This window comes from Artibeus jamaicensis, unplaced genomic scaffold (assembly GCF_021234435.1).
Source record: "Artibeus jamaicensis isolate MK-2021 breed Jamaican fruit bat unplaced genomic scaffold, CSHL_Jam_final scaffold_612, whole genome shotgun sequence".
In the NCBI taxonomy this organism is placed as follows: domain Eukaryota; kingdom Metazoa; phylum Chordata; class Mammalia; order Chiroptera; family Phyllostomidae; genus Artibeus; species Artibeus jamaicensis.
In genome coordinates, this window is record NW_026522049.1 from 3,132,012 (window position 1) to 3,149,791 (window position 17,780).

A 17,780-nucleotide genomic window follows, 5' to 3' on the forward strand; every position below is an offset into this window, starting at 1 on the left:
GCCTCGGCCTCCACGTCTGCCAAGTGGCCCCGGAGCAGAGCAGGAAGGCCAGCACCCGCTACCAGGGCCCTCTGCGGCCCCTCGGGCAGGGCCCGGCACCCCCAGCAGGCGTCTCAAGCCTCCAGCCCACAGTCCAGCGGGGGAGGGACAGCAGCAGGTGACAGCCGGCCCCGGGCTATAAATAGGGGCGAGAGTCAGCTGCAGGCGGGAGCTGCGCGCAGGCAGGAGGGCGCTCGGGGCCAGGGCCGAGCTGCTGGCAAGGTGGGCTGGGTGGCGGCATGGGCTCCAGGAGGGTTCCCAGCGGAGCCTGGGGCGCAGGGGGACGGGCCGGGGCCCGGGGCTACCTCGAGGACGACGGGCCCGTGTGGACCCCCAGCCCCACCAGCCGCAGCTACCTGCTGAACGTGAGGCCGGAGACCAGGTGAGTGGCGCCCTGGGGGGTTGGTGGGGGCGGGAGGACGGGGCGGGAGGACCGGGGCCGCAGCAAGGCCTCGGGTGGGGTGGGGTCCCGGCCTGCGGAGGCCTTCACGCCCTTTCACGCCCCTCACAGTCCCCCACGGCCTCTCACGGCCCTTCCAGCCTGTGGGCCTCAGGCCTTGCACTACTCGAGGTTGCCCAAGAGGAGAAAGGGCCTCCATGGGGCGATGTCAGAGGGGCCCGCAGGGTTGCTTATCGCTCTCGCCGCGCCCGGGCTCCAGGGCCCCTGGGCTGCCTTGTGCTGGCTACTCTCAGGCCTTGGATGCCACAGTGAGCGATAAGGAAGCCAGAGAGCTTGAAATTCCTCCGGGCTGGAAGGGAGGGGAGAGCTACACCAGGTGGGGGGGCGGCGATGGGGGCCGGGGGGGCCTGGAGGAGCAGCAGGGGTGGGGGCTTCTACCTGGGGCAGGAGTTACCGGGAGGAACTGGACCTATTCCAGGGGGGTTCTTCCGCTGGGCCCAGGACTCCCGCCTCCCTGGGACCTTTGTGGGGGCTGGTTGGGGGGAGGGGGACAGGGTGGAATGGGGTACTGGCTGGCCCTGTCTGAAGATTCCCAGTGTGGCTCTCAGGGAGCCGATTGCCCTGCCCAGTGTGTGTGTGTGGGGGGGGGGCGGGCTGCCAAGGGAGGGGCTGAACTGAGGTGCCCTTTCCTCCTTCCTCGTCCAAGAGCTCAGAGCTCTGGGTGCTTTGTCTGGGGGCCTGGGTTGTCTCAAATATAGAGGCACACAGATAGGGAGCAGAGAAGCCAACAGGCGCTCGCAGGCGCCCAGACATGGGGACACGCACATTGCCATGGAGATGGGCACTTCCCGACCCCTCCGGGCAGCTCTTTCTCCCTCCAGCTCCCCAGCATATTTTCCAAAGGAAACTGTGACGGTCGGCTACCGGGATAGTGGCAGGGTCACAGCTCCCAGAACTTGGCTTGTCGTAGAGCAGAAAGCAGCCACTTGGAGAGGCTGTCTGGACGCCTCTCGTCCTCGGTTCCTGAAACAGCACAAAAATAGGCATCAAGGACATTTAGGAAAAGTCCCAGGCACTTCCTCGTGAATTGGCTGAGTTCTGTTGACCTTGGAGTCGGAAAAGTTCAAATGTAACCGGAACCTGTTTCTGCATAAAACTCGTCAAATGGTGTCACGTGCCTGGGGCAGGACCGAGGGCTTGTGTTAATGACTGAGTCAGACTGGACAAGGTTCCTGGCTGCCAAGAAAGAGTGTCCCTTGCTCCCAGCTACCAGCTCTATGGACAAAAAAAAAAAAAAAAGAAACAAAATTTGGCCATTTATTCCATCCAGTCTGTGGTGGAGCCAACTGCCTTGTAGGGGGAACCCCACAGTTGTCTCACACATCACAGGGACTTATCTGAGTTTTGCGTCCCTTTGTCTGGCCTTTGTCACTAGCAGTGGGACACGTAGGAGAGAGAAGCAGGGCCTTTCTTGGAGGCAGCAGCGATGGAGGGAGGAAGACGGGGCAGCTTTGAAACCGGGCTGCATGGGGAGGGCCAGGGCTCCGGGCTGTTCGGGGAAAACCCTGGAGACCGGAGACCGGACACCGTTCACTCTCCAGCTCCCCGGCTTCCCAGGAGTCGTGGCCCAGGTCTAGTGCCTTGCACACTTGCAGGTGGAAGCTGTGGACCTGTCGTTTTCCTCTCTGAATCAGCCGATTCTCTCCCTCTACTTCCCAGGGAAGAAATCCAGACCCAACAGAGGAGAAATCTCTCAATTCTGAGGAGAAAGGCAAAGGAAGTTCATGGTCAGGAAAGGATGCAGTTGGCCAGTGCCTTGGAACCGTGGGAGGTGCCTCCCACGCTGCCTCGGGAGGATTTTTAAAGCTCCGAGCAAAGGCAGCTGCATTCTCGCTTTTCTTCTTTTTCGGAGCAGCCATTCCTTGTGGGGGGAGGGGGCGGGGGGTCAGTGGGACCCTTGCTGTTTGGAAGATGCACTCCCCTTCCTTCCCACACTCCTCTTCTCTCTTTCCATCTCGTCATTCTGCCCATGAAACAGTTGTCAAATGCCCACCGTATGCCTGGCACGGTGCTAGGGGCTGTCGAGGCTACAGAAAGAGCTAGATTTGAAGGCTGGGTGGGTGGGGATTCATTTGAGCAGAAGGAAATAGAGAAGGCTTCTTTCCAAGCAGGGAGGACAAAAAGGCAGGGCTCAGAGGCTAGCGGCGGGCGTGTCCTGCCAGTTAGGGACACACCTGGCTACAGTTGAATGTTGGGACGCAGAGAACCGTGGTTCTAGTGGGAGCGAGAATAGGTCGAGGGCCTTACGTGCCCAGTCAAGGAGTAGAAACTCAGTATGATATGTGGTGGGGGGACTAGGGCATTTTTTTCCAGAGGAGGGGTGTGGTAGGAGGGGTGAAGGAGAAGGGGTTTGAGGTGGCCACCAGACACGGAGCCATAAGGGTCTTGATGAGAACTCATTGGCAGGAGTAGAGAGAAAGGGAGAAAGGCGGGCCCAGAAGTGTCCATCAACTGAACCTGCAGGTCGGAGGGGAGAGAGCGGTCCAGAATGGCAGGTTCAGAGCCTCGGAGTCGGGGTGCGTGCCCCTGGCATCCACGCAGCCACTGGCCCTGAAGCCATGTGTTTGGCCAGAGGACGAGTTTGGTCTTTTGGTTTGGAAGAGGTAGGCTGTCAGGGGTGCTAGCTCGTGGTTAGAGATGGAGACCATGAGTGCCATTAGCTGGCTGGGCTGCTGACCGTGAAGGGACAGCTAGCCCCACGGTAGGGACGGCGGCAAGGAGTGAGTGTAGCGGGGTGGCCCCTGCCATCTCCCGGAGAGCTGGGGGAGATGGTGACCCTGGACTCCACTGGAGGCAGGTGCGTTAGGAAGGTGGAAGGAGGGGTAAAGCGCTGGTTCATAGAGAGTGGGCTGGATCTCCACTAAGGGGCAGCCCCGGGTGGGTCCTCTCACCCTGCGGTGGCCGACACAGCCCCTAGCTAGTGTCCACTCTCAGCTGCCCTGGGGCAGAAGGGATGTTCGGGGCTCTAGGCTTTAACGGGCCTTGTGCTGGTCTGACCGAGCCGGGTGCCCCCCCAGCTCCTGCTGAAATAACTGCTTTGTTTTCTCCTCCCTCTTCTCCGCTGCCCCAGCCCGTGTGCCTTGCGTGGCCTCCTTAACCAAACTTTAACACATTTATGGGTGTTCTCCAAGCCACCTGTCTCCTTCCCGGCTTCTTAGAGGATTTCCAGGAATGGGGGGCTCTCTGCCCCTAAAAGGCTGAGTGTCGAAGCAGGAGCCGCCTGCAGGCTGGTGTGCGGTGGGCTCAGGGACCCTGCCAGGCAGCTCTGCGCCCCGCTCTTGGGGGCGGTGACTGAACTGCCTGGGACACATGTTTCTCAAAGTGCAGCCCCCACGGGCCTCCCCTCTGCCTAACGGTTTCCCTGGGCTCTGCTGCATGTAACAAGCTCTCGGTCTCAGGCAGACGGCCGTGCAGTGGGGAGACCACTTGCTCACCGGAGCAGGCCAGCTAAGACAGCTGGTCCCTTTTAATAGAAAGGCCTCTGGGCCGCAGATGATGGCCGGTTGATACTGTGCAGACTGTTGTTGATTTCGCCACCGCCTCCTCCTGGCTTTTTTGGCCTAATGATTCCATTTGCTGTTTTTGCTTAGCTTATCAAGCAGCCGGTTATCTCACCCCAGCTCTGGAAGGTAAATGCATATTGCATTGCATTTCTCTGACTGCCTTTTTCTCGGGTATGGGTGCTGAGGGGCCTTTGGGTGACGGCTTGTGCACTAACCAGGCTGCATGGGGTGAGGGGTGGGCGGGAGGGCGGGTGGCAGAGGGGGTGAGAGGCACTCACATGAGCATGGGTCTCACAGGGGCCACGCTCGACGCTTGCATGGGCCGTTTGAAAGGGGTGCAGGGGCCCAGAAATCGGCGCGGGCCCTGAGACGCCTCCCCTTGTCTGGGAGCGGCACTGTGGGACCAGATCAGGAGACCTGCTTCTGCACCCTAGGTTTTCATGGCTTTTGTCACCACCTATCTGGGGCTGACACCTTATTGCCTATCTTCTAATCAGGACTATGGCCTTACATTCTTTTTCTCCAGTCCCTTATGGTCTCTGACCGCCTTGTACTCCCCTTTCCTCTGACTCCTCTTCACCCCTGCAGACGGCGAACTCTGTGAGGTCCGGGAGACACCGTGTTGGTGTCTTCCGGCATTAGCTGGTTCTCTGAACCCGCTGCAGAGCCACGGCAGGGCCTGTGCAGGCCACAGATGCGGTTTGCCCAGGGAAGGACCGTCCTCTGGCCTCCCAAGCTGGGGACAGCTCTCTGTCGCTGGCTGAACTGACCATTATAGTCAAAGTCAGGAGCGTTTCCTGTTTGGTCCTCATCTCAGACTGGTAGATTCGGGGAGTGTGGGCTCCAGTTTCTTTACACACAAAGAACGATTTCTAAGTAGCTAACTGGTTTCAGTAGCTAATGATGTCTGCACAGGTGAGGAGCCCCTGCCACGTAGGTTTCCTGTGATGGGGAGAAGGGTAAGGAACCTGGATCTGGACGGGAGAAAGGTTATTGCAACTAGTTCAGAGTGGGACGCGGCCGGCGCTGAAAGAGATGGTCTTGGAAGTTCCTTTAAAGCAAGGCTAGATAACCAACATGAAGGGCCAGGCTAGGTTCCCTCAAACATCACGTAAAACCATGACCCTGGTGTTCTCTGGCGAACCCAAGACCAGGCTGTGATCGCCTCATGTGGTCACAGCGTTGCAAGGACTTGGAGGTGTCAGGCTGGGAACAGACCATTTCCAGGTGTGTGGACTTCCTGGCTTTCCTGGGGACTGGGAACAAGCAGCACACCTATTCCACCCCATGTCCCCGTGGTCTGGAGGATGGGGACAGGAAGCGTGTGACATTCAGTGGAACATGACAGTGTGTGCAGTTACTGTCTCCGGGCAGGCACCCCAGGCCCACCCTGCCAGGGGGCTCCCACTCAGGCCTGCCTTTCAGTTACTGTGTTTTTCCAGTGTGAACTCTCTTGCCTAATACGGCTTGGGATGTAGTGTGAAAAGCGTTTTCCCATGCAAAACAGGCGAGGTGAACCATCGGCCACCTAGCGTGAGCGCTCGTCCCTGCAAATTATCTTGAAACCTGATTTCCCTGTTTTCCCGTTCACCCAGTAGTCGAAATTATCTTCTTAGACTTTGCTCAAGCAGCTTAATCCCTGAGAGCCTAAGCCGAAGAATATTAGATCCAGGCTCCTGTTCACGAGGAAGGTAGGATTCCAGCTAAGCACGGAGGAAGTAATTAGGAATGTTTCGGATTAGTTGCAAAATCACAGAAGTGTGATCGCTTTTGGCAAGGCCGGCCGTCTGCTCTGGAAGCGGTGGGTTGGGAGTTCGTATTCCCCGAAGTTAGGGATTGCTGTCAGTGTGAGAGCAGCAAGAGATGTTTTCGGCAGTTATGTTTCCTGAGTGTCAGGGGTAGACGGTCCGGTCCTGAAGGCCTTTCTGTTTCTGAGTGGATTAAAGGGAAAGGAAAGGACATGTGTGGACAGATGAGCCGTGGGTGCAGGTGTCTCGGGGAGCGTCCAGAAAGTCTAACTGCACCCCTCACTCCAATGTCCGGTCATGGGAGAGGCCAGGGTCCCCTGTCTAGGTCCTCTTTGCCCTCCCCGAAGGCCCAGACATCGGCATTCCCGGTCGGAAGCCACAGCTGCACCCTTGTCAGTCCAGAATGACTGCACGGCAAACGACAAGTTGAATCAGAGGTGTAGAGCTGCAGTTTCTGTCTGTCCGTCCCACAGACTCCCAGCCTGCCCACTACCCGGGGTGAGGAGGTCGTGGGGGGACACTCACTGCCTGGACGCGACCACCCCCTCCTCCGGGGCACAGAGAAAGGCAGCTTTGAGTGACTTGTCTTTCTTGTCACAGTTGCCCCTGCTGCTCACGACAGGGTGTGTGGATTTGGAGAGGGGAGGGCAGGGCACGGCTTCTGCACCGAACAACCTGGCTGTGTGGTCACGCTTCACGCCTGGGGACGCACTGAGTCTCTGCTGGCCCACGAGGGGGTTTGGCACGGCCCTGCGCTTCCCGTGCCCAGGAAGGAGAGGACTGTAAATGCTGGGCAGTGTCGACGCACCTGTGCTGGACTCGGTGTGCCCGTGAATGCCTCCGAATTCCGGGAGGTGGACCGTCGCAGGGAACTTAGTGTCCTGTGTGTAGTTTGGCAGTCCTGCCGGCTGGGCCCAGAGCCGCCAGCCATGGGTCCCCTGGAGCATGTGGTCTCCAGGAGCGGAGCAGGGGGCCGTGGCTGGCTGCCCACAGCAGAGCCCCGTCTGGGGTCAGAATTCATGTGAGTCTCTCTTTTCCAATACCCTTGGGCACTGGGGTCTGGACCCCTGGCGCTGGCTGGCTCATTCTCTGTCTGCTATGGGTCTGTGCTCACAAAGGCAGGGTCTTTTCTGTTCCCGAGCCCAAGCTTTAGGAATTGGCTCGCAGGCTCCTAGGACCTGTGCATTCTTAAGGGTTGGCCAGCTTTCCCCTCTCTGGGCTGCGTGGCAGCTCTGCTGTGGCGGGGGTCTCCCTCCCTGAGGCTGGGTCCACGCACGGGCTTCCCTGGTAGAAGGTGGAGGGGGAAGCAAGGTCCCTAATGAGGATGGTGTTGGGACGCCATCCTGGCGTCCGGCACACTCAGTAGTCTGGCCGGTGGTCCGCAGCCTTCGTATTGTGATGGGTCTGGGTCCGGGTTCCATTCAGTACCTCGGTGCCTTGGCTGCCAACCCCTGGCCCAGAGGCCTAGGCTTCCTTGAAGGAAGACTTGATCAGGTGCTGCCCATGGCCCCGGCATGACAGACAGACACAGTAAGACTGAAGCTGCCTCGGACCTGCCAGGCTCTGGTGAACTGGGGGGGGAAGGCTCCTCTGAATGGTTCTCTGCCTTTCCTAGGAGCACCTTCTGCTCCATCATTGCTCAGCTCACAGAGGAGACCCAGCCACTGTTCGAGACCACGCTCAAGTCCCAGGCCGTGTCCGAGAACAGCGACGTCAGGTTCACCTGCGTCATCACAGGTAACTCGGCCATCTCTCCGTTCCGTCCACATGGCCTCCGTCCATGGCCCGAGGGTGCCATGGAGACGGGGCGGGGAGGGCATGGGCTGTGGGCATACACTGCCGTCTTCATTTTCTCTCCGGTTTCATCTCCCTGTGTGGGCTGTGGCCCCGTCTGCCTCCCGTCCTGGGGCCGGCCGCACCACCCTGCTCCTCTTCCAAACCCGCCTTCAGCGAGGGCCTCTCACCCGTGGGCATGCGCACACAGCTGGTGACTCTGAGTTCCAAGACAAGGAGCCATTCAGTTGAAAGACACCTTTGAAGCCTTCTCCCCAAACCTCCCTGTTTTACGAGTTGAGTCGTTTGAGGCTCGGGAGCCTCAGGCCTGGAGACAGTGATGGGCAGTGATTCTGACGGCAGGCCCTGGGGACAGACCACCCGGCTGGGAGTGCTGGCCTGTCCCCCTTTTTAGTTACGTGATACGGAGGAGGTCAAATAACCTTTCCATGCCTCATCGGTACAGTGGGGCTGATCGTAGCATGAACTTCAGAGGTTTATTGTGAAAACGAGTACACTTTAGCCGCAGAGCATTTGGAATAGTACCTGGCGCAGAGTAAACACCATGTTACGTGTTGGACAATAAGCCCATATCGTTGGCATTTCACGGAGCTCCGTGATAGGGTTTGAAGCAGCAGGTCAGTAGACGACGAAGCAGAGTGATGCTCCTTGGCAGGGGTGGGTAGAGGGTTGGGAAGCAGGGCCAAGGCACTGCCCCTCCCCCAGGCCTCCCCACAGACTCCCCCACTGCACCATCCTGACCCACTTCAGGTCGTGCAGGGCCCACCGATGAACGCCTGCCCCTGCCAGCTGTGTAGCCAGTGGTTCAAGGGCTCCGGGTCAAGGTTGCCTCCACAAGGGCATGTTTTGTATTGAGGGCGTTGGGAGTTTCCGGCTGTGGCACATGCCCTGATTCTGGGGGACTTGTCTGCCCCAGCCAGCTAGACCACCTCTCTGGGACTGGGTTCCCCTGGGTGGGTCTCACCTGTGACCCAGGATGCTCTGGCCTCCAGTCTGAGAACAGTGTCCCTTCCAGGAGATACACAGGGGTGCTGGTACCCCTTACCTTTGTGCAGCATAACACATTTTGCAACGTCCGTCTCTTTCCATCATCACTGAAATTTTACACAACCCCGTGAATGGCTATGATTTGTTGGACTTTACAGGGAAGGGCGCTGGAATAGTTCCCACAAAGCTGGGGCGGAGGGGAGACCTCCTTTGCTCCACCACCTCAGATGCTGTCCGCACACACCAGTGTCCTCTGCCTTCCCGTGGCGCTGGCGGTCAGGTGTGGCCACGGCCCAGCTCCATGCTTTTGCATGTGCTATTTTCCCCACATAAAGAGCCCTTCCTCCTTCTTTTTAAAGAAAATTCAGTTTTATTTTACCCTAATAAAACTAACACGTGCACATCATTTAACACTCCAAATGATACTAAAAGGCATATATCAAAATATAGCATTTCACCCTTTCCTGGAAGCAAAGTCAGCTTTTAGCTGCCGCTTCTGGTGTGTGGACATTTCTATATTACTGTGTAATATGTCAATGCTGCTAATTTCTCCTTCTTTTTCTTCTTTTTTTTTACATCCTTTCCTGAGGATCTGTCCATTGATTTTTTAGTGAGAGAAAGAGACAGACAGACAGACATTGATGTGAGAGAGAAACATCAATTGCTTCCATACACTCTCTGACCAGGGATCGAACCGGCAACCTAGTATGTGTCCTGACCAGGAATCGAACCTGTGACCTTTCCATGTATAAGACAACGCTCTAACTAACTGAGCCACACTGGCCAGGGAAATACCGCTAACTTTTGAGTCTTCAAGTTACATGCCATCTAGTCTTGTTTTTATGGCAGGTGAAGAATTAGTTCTCTACCGTCATTTTCTCTGCTGCCCATATTTATTTTCTCAATATAGTTAGTCATATCATAATTTTTGCTCAAATCCATATTTGCTGTGTGCCTTATTCTAGCTGCGCAATGTTATTTATAACTGGCCTTGTAGTACATTATGAGTATATTTCTTCTGTTTTTCCTGAAGCTAATATTCTATAGAAAGTACTAACTACTTTAGTACTAACTAGTTTTTCACTTAATTAGTTCTTGGTATCTATTGCTGATTTTTCTTATACCCTCTAATAGCTTTTTAGTACCATTTTTTGCTGGGTCATTGTCATTGGTACTTAGTTGGTTACCTCCTTGGAGACATTCCTCTTGCAGATTTCTGATCTTCTCTCTGAGCCGTTGGCCTGCAAGGCCTGATCCACAGCTGTCCTCCTGGGTCTTATCTCTGGGTTGATTCCGTTTCCTGGACCTCAGGTCTTCCCTTTTCTTGGTTCACTGCACCGCTTTATCGAGCAGTAATTTCGGCAGAGCCGGAGGGCAGTACAAGCAGCAAGAGGCCTTGTGATGCCCCGCTCTCAGCCCATCTCTTCTGAGTTTCGGTTCCAATGTGACTCAGTTGCTCTATGTCCAGTGTGCGCTTGCCGTCCTAGGATCTCCCTACACCGTCATCCGGTAGATCCCCTTTATGTCTCTCCTGTAATCAATTTCCTGTGTTTTGTATCCACATTTCCCTCTTTCTTGATTTACATTTTTGCTTTGGTAATTTCCTAAGAAGAGCATATGGGAAGTAGATGTTAGACAACTCGTATCTGAAAATGTTGTTTTCCCTGTGTCCCTCATGATAGTTTGGCTGGGTATAGAAATTGAAGTTGATATTAATTTTCCCTCAGAATTTCGAAGAGATCCTTCCATGGCCTTCTTGCTCCTGATGTCACTGTTTGGAGCAGTAAGTAAGAGCTCCGAACAGTTCGGTTTGGAAACAAACATGTTTGGTTCCAAATTCTTTGCGTGAGACCATTTCCCCCGTCTCGGGTAGCCTGTAAGGAGCTCTGCTGTTTTGTAATGGCGCGTCTTGATACACGTCTCTCTTCACCCTGGGGTGTGCTCGGGCACTTTCAGTCTGGAAACCGAATGCCTTCAGTTCTGGGAAATTTGAGATTATTCTGATGTTGGTTCGTCCTCCTGTCCTCTCTGTTCTTTCTGGAACTCCTGCCAGTGCGGGCATCTGCTCCCAAGGACTTTCCACCTTATTTTCGGATCCTTTCCTCCCCTTTCATCTATTTGTCTTTCTGTTCTACTTTCTGGGACATTTCCTCACTGTTATCTTTCAAGTCTTCTAACTTTTAACTTCTAAGAGCTCTATTTAAATCCTTTTCAACAGTATCCCGTTCTTTTCACAAATGTGGTATCTCCTGTTTACTCTCTGACATGAGCAATGATAACTTTCTAAAAACTTTCCTTCTCCCTCGTTTTTTTTACCATTGACTTTTTCTATTTATTTTTGGTCCATAATCTTCTATTTACAAGTTTTCCTCAGAGATCCAGGAAATGCCTGACAGACGATGACTAGAAAGCTGACTAGAAGTTCTAAGCAAGTCGGAGGGGCCTGGCGCCTGGGGTCTTCCCGGCAGGGTGATCTGGGCGGGCGCCGTGGAGAACTGCCTGTGCTTTAGCACTCCCTTCCTCTCGGACCTCACGACCCCCCAGCAGACAGCCCCCCAGCAGCTTGTCTGGAGGGTGAAAGCTCTGTGGGAAACGCACGGATTAAAGGGTTCAGTGGGCTTTCTGCATATAACACTTATTCTCTATATATGGTTATTACATTTTTCCGTTTTCTACAGAATAGGTGTGCCCTTACCTGGCTCACCCTCAGGGCCGAGTTTTATCTTCCTCGTTATAAACCTCACCTTTGGGTATGGTGGGGAAGGAGCTGTCCCCCAGAGATCTGGTTGGTTTTTAAGCACCTTTTCACCTTTTTCCTCCTCCTTTACCCCCAGTCCCAGATGCCCCTGGTGGGCCATTCTTACACCCTGTGGGGGTTTTCTGGTGCTCAGCGCAGGGTTCTCAGTTCTCCTCACTGCCGGCGTAGGGTCCGGACGGCGAGGCTGTCTTGGGTCTGCCCGGAGTTTCTGCTGGTCCGTCTGGTTTCCCACTCCCCCAATGTCGTGTCCCCTGTTGCCCTCCCCACCTGTTCTCCCCTTACTTGTGGTTTTACCTCTAAGAAAAACACCTCACTGGTGTCGTCTTAGTGGTCTGGGGGAGAGAGTGAAAGCAGAGGGTCTCCTTATTTGGCCTTTTTACCTAGACACCCACTCCTTCTTTGCCTGGCGGATTGCTTCCCATCTCGCAAGGCCCAGCTCAGAGGGCTCGCCCTCCAGGGGGCGTGTTCAGTGTCCGTGTGGAGAGCGCTTGCCCCCCGCGCCATGGCGCAGTGCCTTTGCACAGCTTTCTCTCTCCGCCAAGACTGTGACATCAGAACACGCACCTGACACACGGTGCCTCTCGGGAGCCGGCACGAGGGAGGCGCTCAGTGCATGTTCGCCAAATGGCCATGCTGTGACCAAACCCTGCATCTCTTCCACTCCCCACGCTGCTTGTTCATTCCAGTGGCAGCTTCAGCGCCGTGGCAGCAGCACCTGCTTGTAGGGGCCTCCGGCCACTTGAGAGGAGCAGGCTTGGGATGGCTCCCCCTTTGCCCCCTGGTGTCCTCTGCCCTTTGTAGCCATGGACTCTGAGAGGTACACAGAGAACCTGACGTGAGTCTGACTTACAGAATCTTGGGGTGTTTTATCGAATACTCCAATGTCATCATGGCGGCAAGGGTTTTCATTTCAAGCCCCAACCCAAAGGAGCAAACCTTTCTGCCCCCAGTTGCCATGACGCTCGGGTCTCAGCAGATCCCCTGCTGAGACCTACAGCATAACCCCCCGGGCAGTTGGGTCACTGGGGCCCCAGCTCTCTCTGACTGCTGCATCCTTATCCATTGTTCTGCTTAACTCCCTCTTCCCCTTCCTCACTTCCACACATATAAAAAAAAAACCCGCAGGCTACCTGAGTTTTATGCAGCAGATCAGGAAAGAGTTGTCTGTGGCCACCATAGCACACTGTAAATAAGCCATTTCCAAGTAGCGAGGAGAAAAGAGAACATGTGGACTGGTTAGGAGAGGGGGGCGGCTGGGGAGGGTGATGCAGAAAGGTCAGAGAACGTGGGAAACCAGGTCAGGGCGAGGTAGGAGAGGCCGCAGGGGCCATAAACAGTGGTGGAAGGGGACTGGGCTCGGGGCGGGGAATACACAGCACGGCGCACAGATGATATGTCACGGAACCGTGCACCTGAAACTTCTGTCACTTTATTAACCAATGGCACCCTGATAAATTCAGTGACAAATTTTTAAAAATTCAGAATAAAAAAAAGTAACTGGCTCTCCACAGGCTGGAGAGGTGGGCGGTGGATGGATGGGCGGGTGAGACTGGGCTTGGGCCTGGACTGGCAGGGCAGTCCCCGTCCCGTCTCCATGGAGACAGCAGCCACACTTGCCTCTCTTCCTCCCACCTGCCCTGGCGGCAGCGTTTCTTAAACCGGGCTGCTGTGATGAGTCAGCCCACCAGCGCCCTGCCAGGAGCAAGTGGTCGGAACCTAGTCCAGGTGAGGGAGAGGCATCTGGGCTGGTTCCCTGCCGATTCCACGCTGGCTGAGTGGTGAGGGGTCCCCTTGGGGGCTCAGAGAGGAGGTTCTTCTGGCTCAGAGTGGACACATGGGGGATAGTGGCCCTTGACTGGCCCTTTGGCTCCTGTCTCCTCCAGGGGCTCCTCAAGCCAGAGGGCTGCTGTCCTCCTCAAGGAAGCCTGTCGCTGTTCGGCAGGGCGGCCTCCTTCCCTCTCCCTCCTCAGCACCGCTGGGGGCTCCGCGTTGGGGTGTGTGAGTGTGTGTGTGTGTGTGTGTGTGTGCGCACACATATTGGGGCAGGAGGAGGAGAAGTATTAGAAGCAGGCCAGATGGATAGACGGACTGAGCCTTTAGACAGAACCAAGTTCCCGAGGAAGCTTTCTCAAGACGTGAAGTCTAACTAGTGACGACTGGCTGCACAACCTTGGTCCCGGAATCCCCAGCAGAAAGGGCGTTGGCATTGGGAAGAGGAGACCAGGGCTGTGTCACGGGCAGCTGTCGGACCCTGGGTACGTTCCTTAGTTTCTCGGAGCCTCATCTTCCTTTTGCATGAAATCAGAATTAAGACACTGCCCCGTCTGTTTTGTAGAAGAGAGGGATTTGAATTTCGGCTCTTCTCCTTACCAGCTGGATGACTGGGTAGGAGCCTTCGCTTCACGAGCTTTGATTTCCTCCTCCTCAAACAGGGAGTTGCTAACGTTCTTCGCAGGACTTTTGTGAGGATTATGAGATACTACGTGGAGGATGTGTGGCTCCGTGTCTGACACATAGTCAGTCTTCAGTAAGTGTCGGCAGTTGTTTTCATAGCCTTGTCACGAGGGCCAGAGGAGATTCTGTGCTCGAAAGCCCTTTGACCACCCCCAGCCAGGGCCGAGTGTGTGCGTGAGCGCGCCTGCCTGTGGGCGCACACTGGGGCGAGCACGTGTGCGCAGCGGGGCGTGAAGGGCCTCTCCCACTTTTGTTGTTTTAGGGCAAGGTCAGATTATCCCGGGGCAGGGCCATGTTCCTCCCCAAACAACCTTGTTTCCAAAACCCACGGCTGCCACGGAGCCCTGAGTGGCCAGGTCAGCCCCAGCTTTGTGAAGAGGTGCCAGTGGGCGGCATGGGGACGGAGGCCCCGGCCTTGAGGCAGTGGGGTTCGCTCAGTGACCTCCTCTTTCCCCACCCCTGCCCCCTCGCTCCAGCCTGGCTACACTTGGAGGCCCCAGAGGCTGAGGCCCTGCCGGGCAGGTCATGGGGCAGGGAGGCGCTGAGCCGGGCGGCGCGGGGATGAGATCATCCCACGGGCTGGTGAGGACACCTGTGCCCGTCCTGGCCACACACGCAGTGATGTAAGCAGGGGCTTTAGCGCGAGGTGGAAACATGGGGTTCGCTTTACAGACAGGGCTGCCCAGAGCTTGTCCCTGGCTGTCCCGGCTGCGGCCTTGACTCTCTCCCTCCCTGCTTCTGTACACAGTCCCCCCCGGGTGCCCTTCATTCTCCCCTACCACGCACCGCCGCCGTGATCCCTGGTCAGGCATGCCCTCTGTCACCTCTGCTTTGTTCGTGCGCCCCTCTCGTCCCTTCCTTGTGCTCCCGCTCATCCAGCAGGTTTCGTCCAGTCCCCACTGCGTGCCAGGCACTGTCTTAGGGGGCACAGTCCCTGCCCACGTCAGTCGGGGTGGGGGAGGCAGGTGAGGACGTGTCCTCTGCCGTGTGGGAAGGGGCAGTGCAGGCGCCGAACCCCCACTCTCTGGCCCACCCTTCAGGGCCTGCTCAGAGGCCCCTCCTGCCATGAAGCCTTCCCTGACTCCCCAGCCAGGGGGGCTTGCTCCCGTCCCTGTGCCCCGAGCACTTGGTGTATTGCTTCATTCATTCATCTATAAATACTCAATGAGCGTGATTCCATACCAGACACTATTCTGGGGGCTGACGACACAGTAGGGAAGCGCGCAGAGAAGTCATGCCGCTGGTATCTCCACGGGCAGCTGGCGGGGACGGGCACAGACTGACAAACCCGCGGTGTATAACATGTCAGGTAGCCGTGCGTTCTGTGAAAATAAACACGGAGTGAGGATTAAGAAGTGCAGGGAGGGAAGGCTTCTCGGAGGAGGTGATGCGAGGACAGACAGGGAGCTGCAGTGTGATGGGCGCGGGGTGCGCGGGAGCCGAGCCCGCAGGGCCGCCTGGCTGGGGTGCAGCGAGCAAGGCAGAGAGTGGCGGGAGGTGGGGCCAGCGTGCTAACGGGTCCCCCAGACCCGAAGGCCTTGATGAAATGGGGGCTATCGAGGGGTTTGGAGCAGAGGAGCCCCTTAAAAAGCCTCCGTCTGGCTGCTGTGCTGGGAATGGGCTCCCAGGATGGGAGGAGCGAGACCCAAGAGGAGGTTGTGGTGGAAAGGCAGACTCGTGGGAGCTGATGGGCATAGACCAGACTGGCGGTGGGCATGGCAAGAAGTGACCCATCCTGGATGGGCATGGATATGTTCCGCATATCCGCATATCCGCATCTGGATATATTCCGCAGGGAGGGCCCTTGGGGTCGGCCGATGGGGGGGGGGCATGAGAAAAGGAAGGGACAAGGGGTCACCTCTTAAAGGAGGAGGATGGCGTTGCTGTTTCCCGAGCTGGGGGAGAGAGAACAAGGAGCCCAGTTCCTGCCACGTGGACTGTGGTACCTGTCAGACCTCCAAGCGGATGTCAAGTCCACAGTCAGAAACCAGAACCGGGTGTTCGGGGAGAGGGCAGACTGCAGATGGGAACACAGGGGTCAGGAGCACACGGATGGATAAAGGCCACAGGGTGGGATGGCGTGCCCTCGGTGGTACAGAGGGAGAAAGGAAAAGGTTCCAGGGCCCGAGCCCCGGGGCTCCCTCCTCTTATCTGCAGGCCGAGGTGGTGGGCGTGAAAGGGATCAGGAGCATCGGCCAGGGCAGCAGAACTAGCCCCCAGAAGGAGTGGGAGCAAGTGGGGAGCAGGTTTCAGGAAGGGCCGGGGGAGCAGAGTCAATTTGATAGATCAGGGCCAGGGGAGGGAGGACCTAAGAATCAGCCACCACTGGAGGCACAGGTGCCCCAGACAGGAGCCGTTCTGGGGCCGTGGTGGGCGCAAAACCCTGCTTGGAGGAGAGGAACTAAGGCGAAGGAGTACAGACAAGTCTTTCTGAGTTTACCCTCTGAGAGAGAGAACAGAGAAATGGGCGCAGGCGCTAGCAGGGGATTGGGGCCGAATGCAGTTCCCTTTAGAGAAGCGGGTGGTGCGGCAGGCCTGTGTGCAGAAGGCAATGGTGTGGCCGAGGGGAAGCTGGCCGATGCAGGACAGAGCAGGGACAGCTGCTGGAGGGGCGTCCGGATGAGGCAGGGGGCGGTGTGGTCCAGGGTAGGGGCCTCAGGGAGGCATCGGGCTGGTTGTCCACAGACAATAGGACAGGGGAGCAGGTGTGCGCAGAGGCAGGTACGGCCCTCCCTGGTGTGGGGACCCGTCTTACCTTTTTTTTTGTTGAGCAATTGCTCGGCCGAGAGCGGCTGACCTGGCCTTCTCGCTCAGCAGTCAGCACACACTGAATGTATATAACTGAGGGGACGGATGTTGGGAGCCTCGGATTCCTGATATACGTTGCAAATCGGTTGGAGTTAGCTGAATTCATCGGTAAGGCCAAACAGGCTTTTCATGGAACGGACAGGCGTGCGGCCGTGCCCAGGCAGGGAACGGAGCCAGGGTTCGGAAGGGCGCTGGGCTGGCTCCGGCTCCGCGTTCCTTTTCTACCCCAAACGCCGACTGTATTTTTTCCATCTTCCCACAGACCAGCTTTGTCTGCCCCTCGGTCCATGTGGCAGAATGCGGCTGTGCCCCCTCCGGAGTTACATTTACAGACACGAGGGAGTCCTAATTCCCAATTCCTAAATCAACGATTTGGATTAGCTGACCGGCGTCTGTTACTGGACCAGTCAGTTTTGTGGCCAGAGAGGCAGGAACCACGTGGCTCTAACCCTCAGTATCTCTCCTTGTGGGTCGTGCTCAAAGTCCCCCGAGGGGAGGGCCTGGGGCAATACTTCCGTCAGCCTCCCGGCAGTGAGTGGGTGGGTGGGTGAGTGGGTATTTTTGCTGTGCCGCCAAATACTAGCTCAGGTTCCCAGAATGAAAGGAGGAGGGCTCTTGCCGGCGGTGTTGGTTTTGGGGGACACCGCTGCAGCTAGAGCCGTCAGCACAGTTGAGGATATAGAACAGGCCTGCCGAAGAAAGGAAGCTTATTGCTGCTACCAGCCGCGGCTTTCTAGAAACTCCCGGCTTCTCTTCTGACCGGGAGGCTGGGAAGTTTCTACTCCACATTTGCCTCCCAGCTGCTGAGGGGGAGCAGTTTTCATCTGAGTCTCTTCACGGCCCTGCTCTCTGGGGGCAGGTGGTCTTCAGGGAACCACGGCATCCTGTTCTCCCCACTCTTTCAGAACTGCTCTCCCTGCAACCCAGTCTCCTGCTTCCTCCTTAGGATACCCAGAGCCGGAGGTGACCTGGTACAAGGATGACACGGAACTGGACCGCTACTGTGGCTTGCCAAAATATGAGATCACTCATCAGGGCAACCGCCACACACTGCAGCTCTACAGGTACCGGAGGCGGGGCCGCCCTGCTCTGCCTGCCCTCCCGGGTTCCTCGGCCCGGGCCTGCCCTCAGAAATGGGGTCGTCTGCGTGACGGTGCCCAGGCAGACCCTAGGGGTGGAGGGTGCGGTTCTGCTGCTGAGTGCAACCCCCTGGTGGTGGACCGTGTCCG

The 17,780-nt window shown here is 56.9% G+C and overlaps 1 protein-coding gene across 2 annotated transcripts in view; it reads left to right on the top strand.

Moving 5' to 3' along the window:
- Positions 1-202: 202 nt before the first annotated feature.
- The window catches only part of ALPK3 (alpha kinase 3), a 36,021-nt gene continuing 18,443 nt past the window's right edge, over positions 203-17,780 (top strand). The window contains exons 1-4 of one of the 2 annotated variants that reach the window (XM_037149176.2): positions 203-421; positions 4,090-4,128; positions 7,366-7,487; positions 17,498-17,615. In XM_037149176.2, coding sequence (XP_037005071.2) covers positions 279-421; positions 4,090-4,128; positions 7,366-7,487; positions 17,498-17,615 — 422 coding nt within the window. In that variant the 5' untranslated portion in view covers positions 203-278. The remainder of the gene's footprint in view (positions 422-4,089; positions 4,129-7,365; positions 7,488-17,497; positions 17,616-17,780) is intronic. The other variant, XM_037149175.2, reaches the window with a different exon arrangement.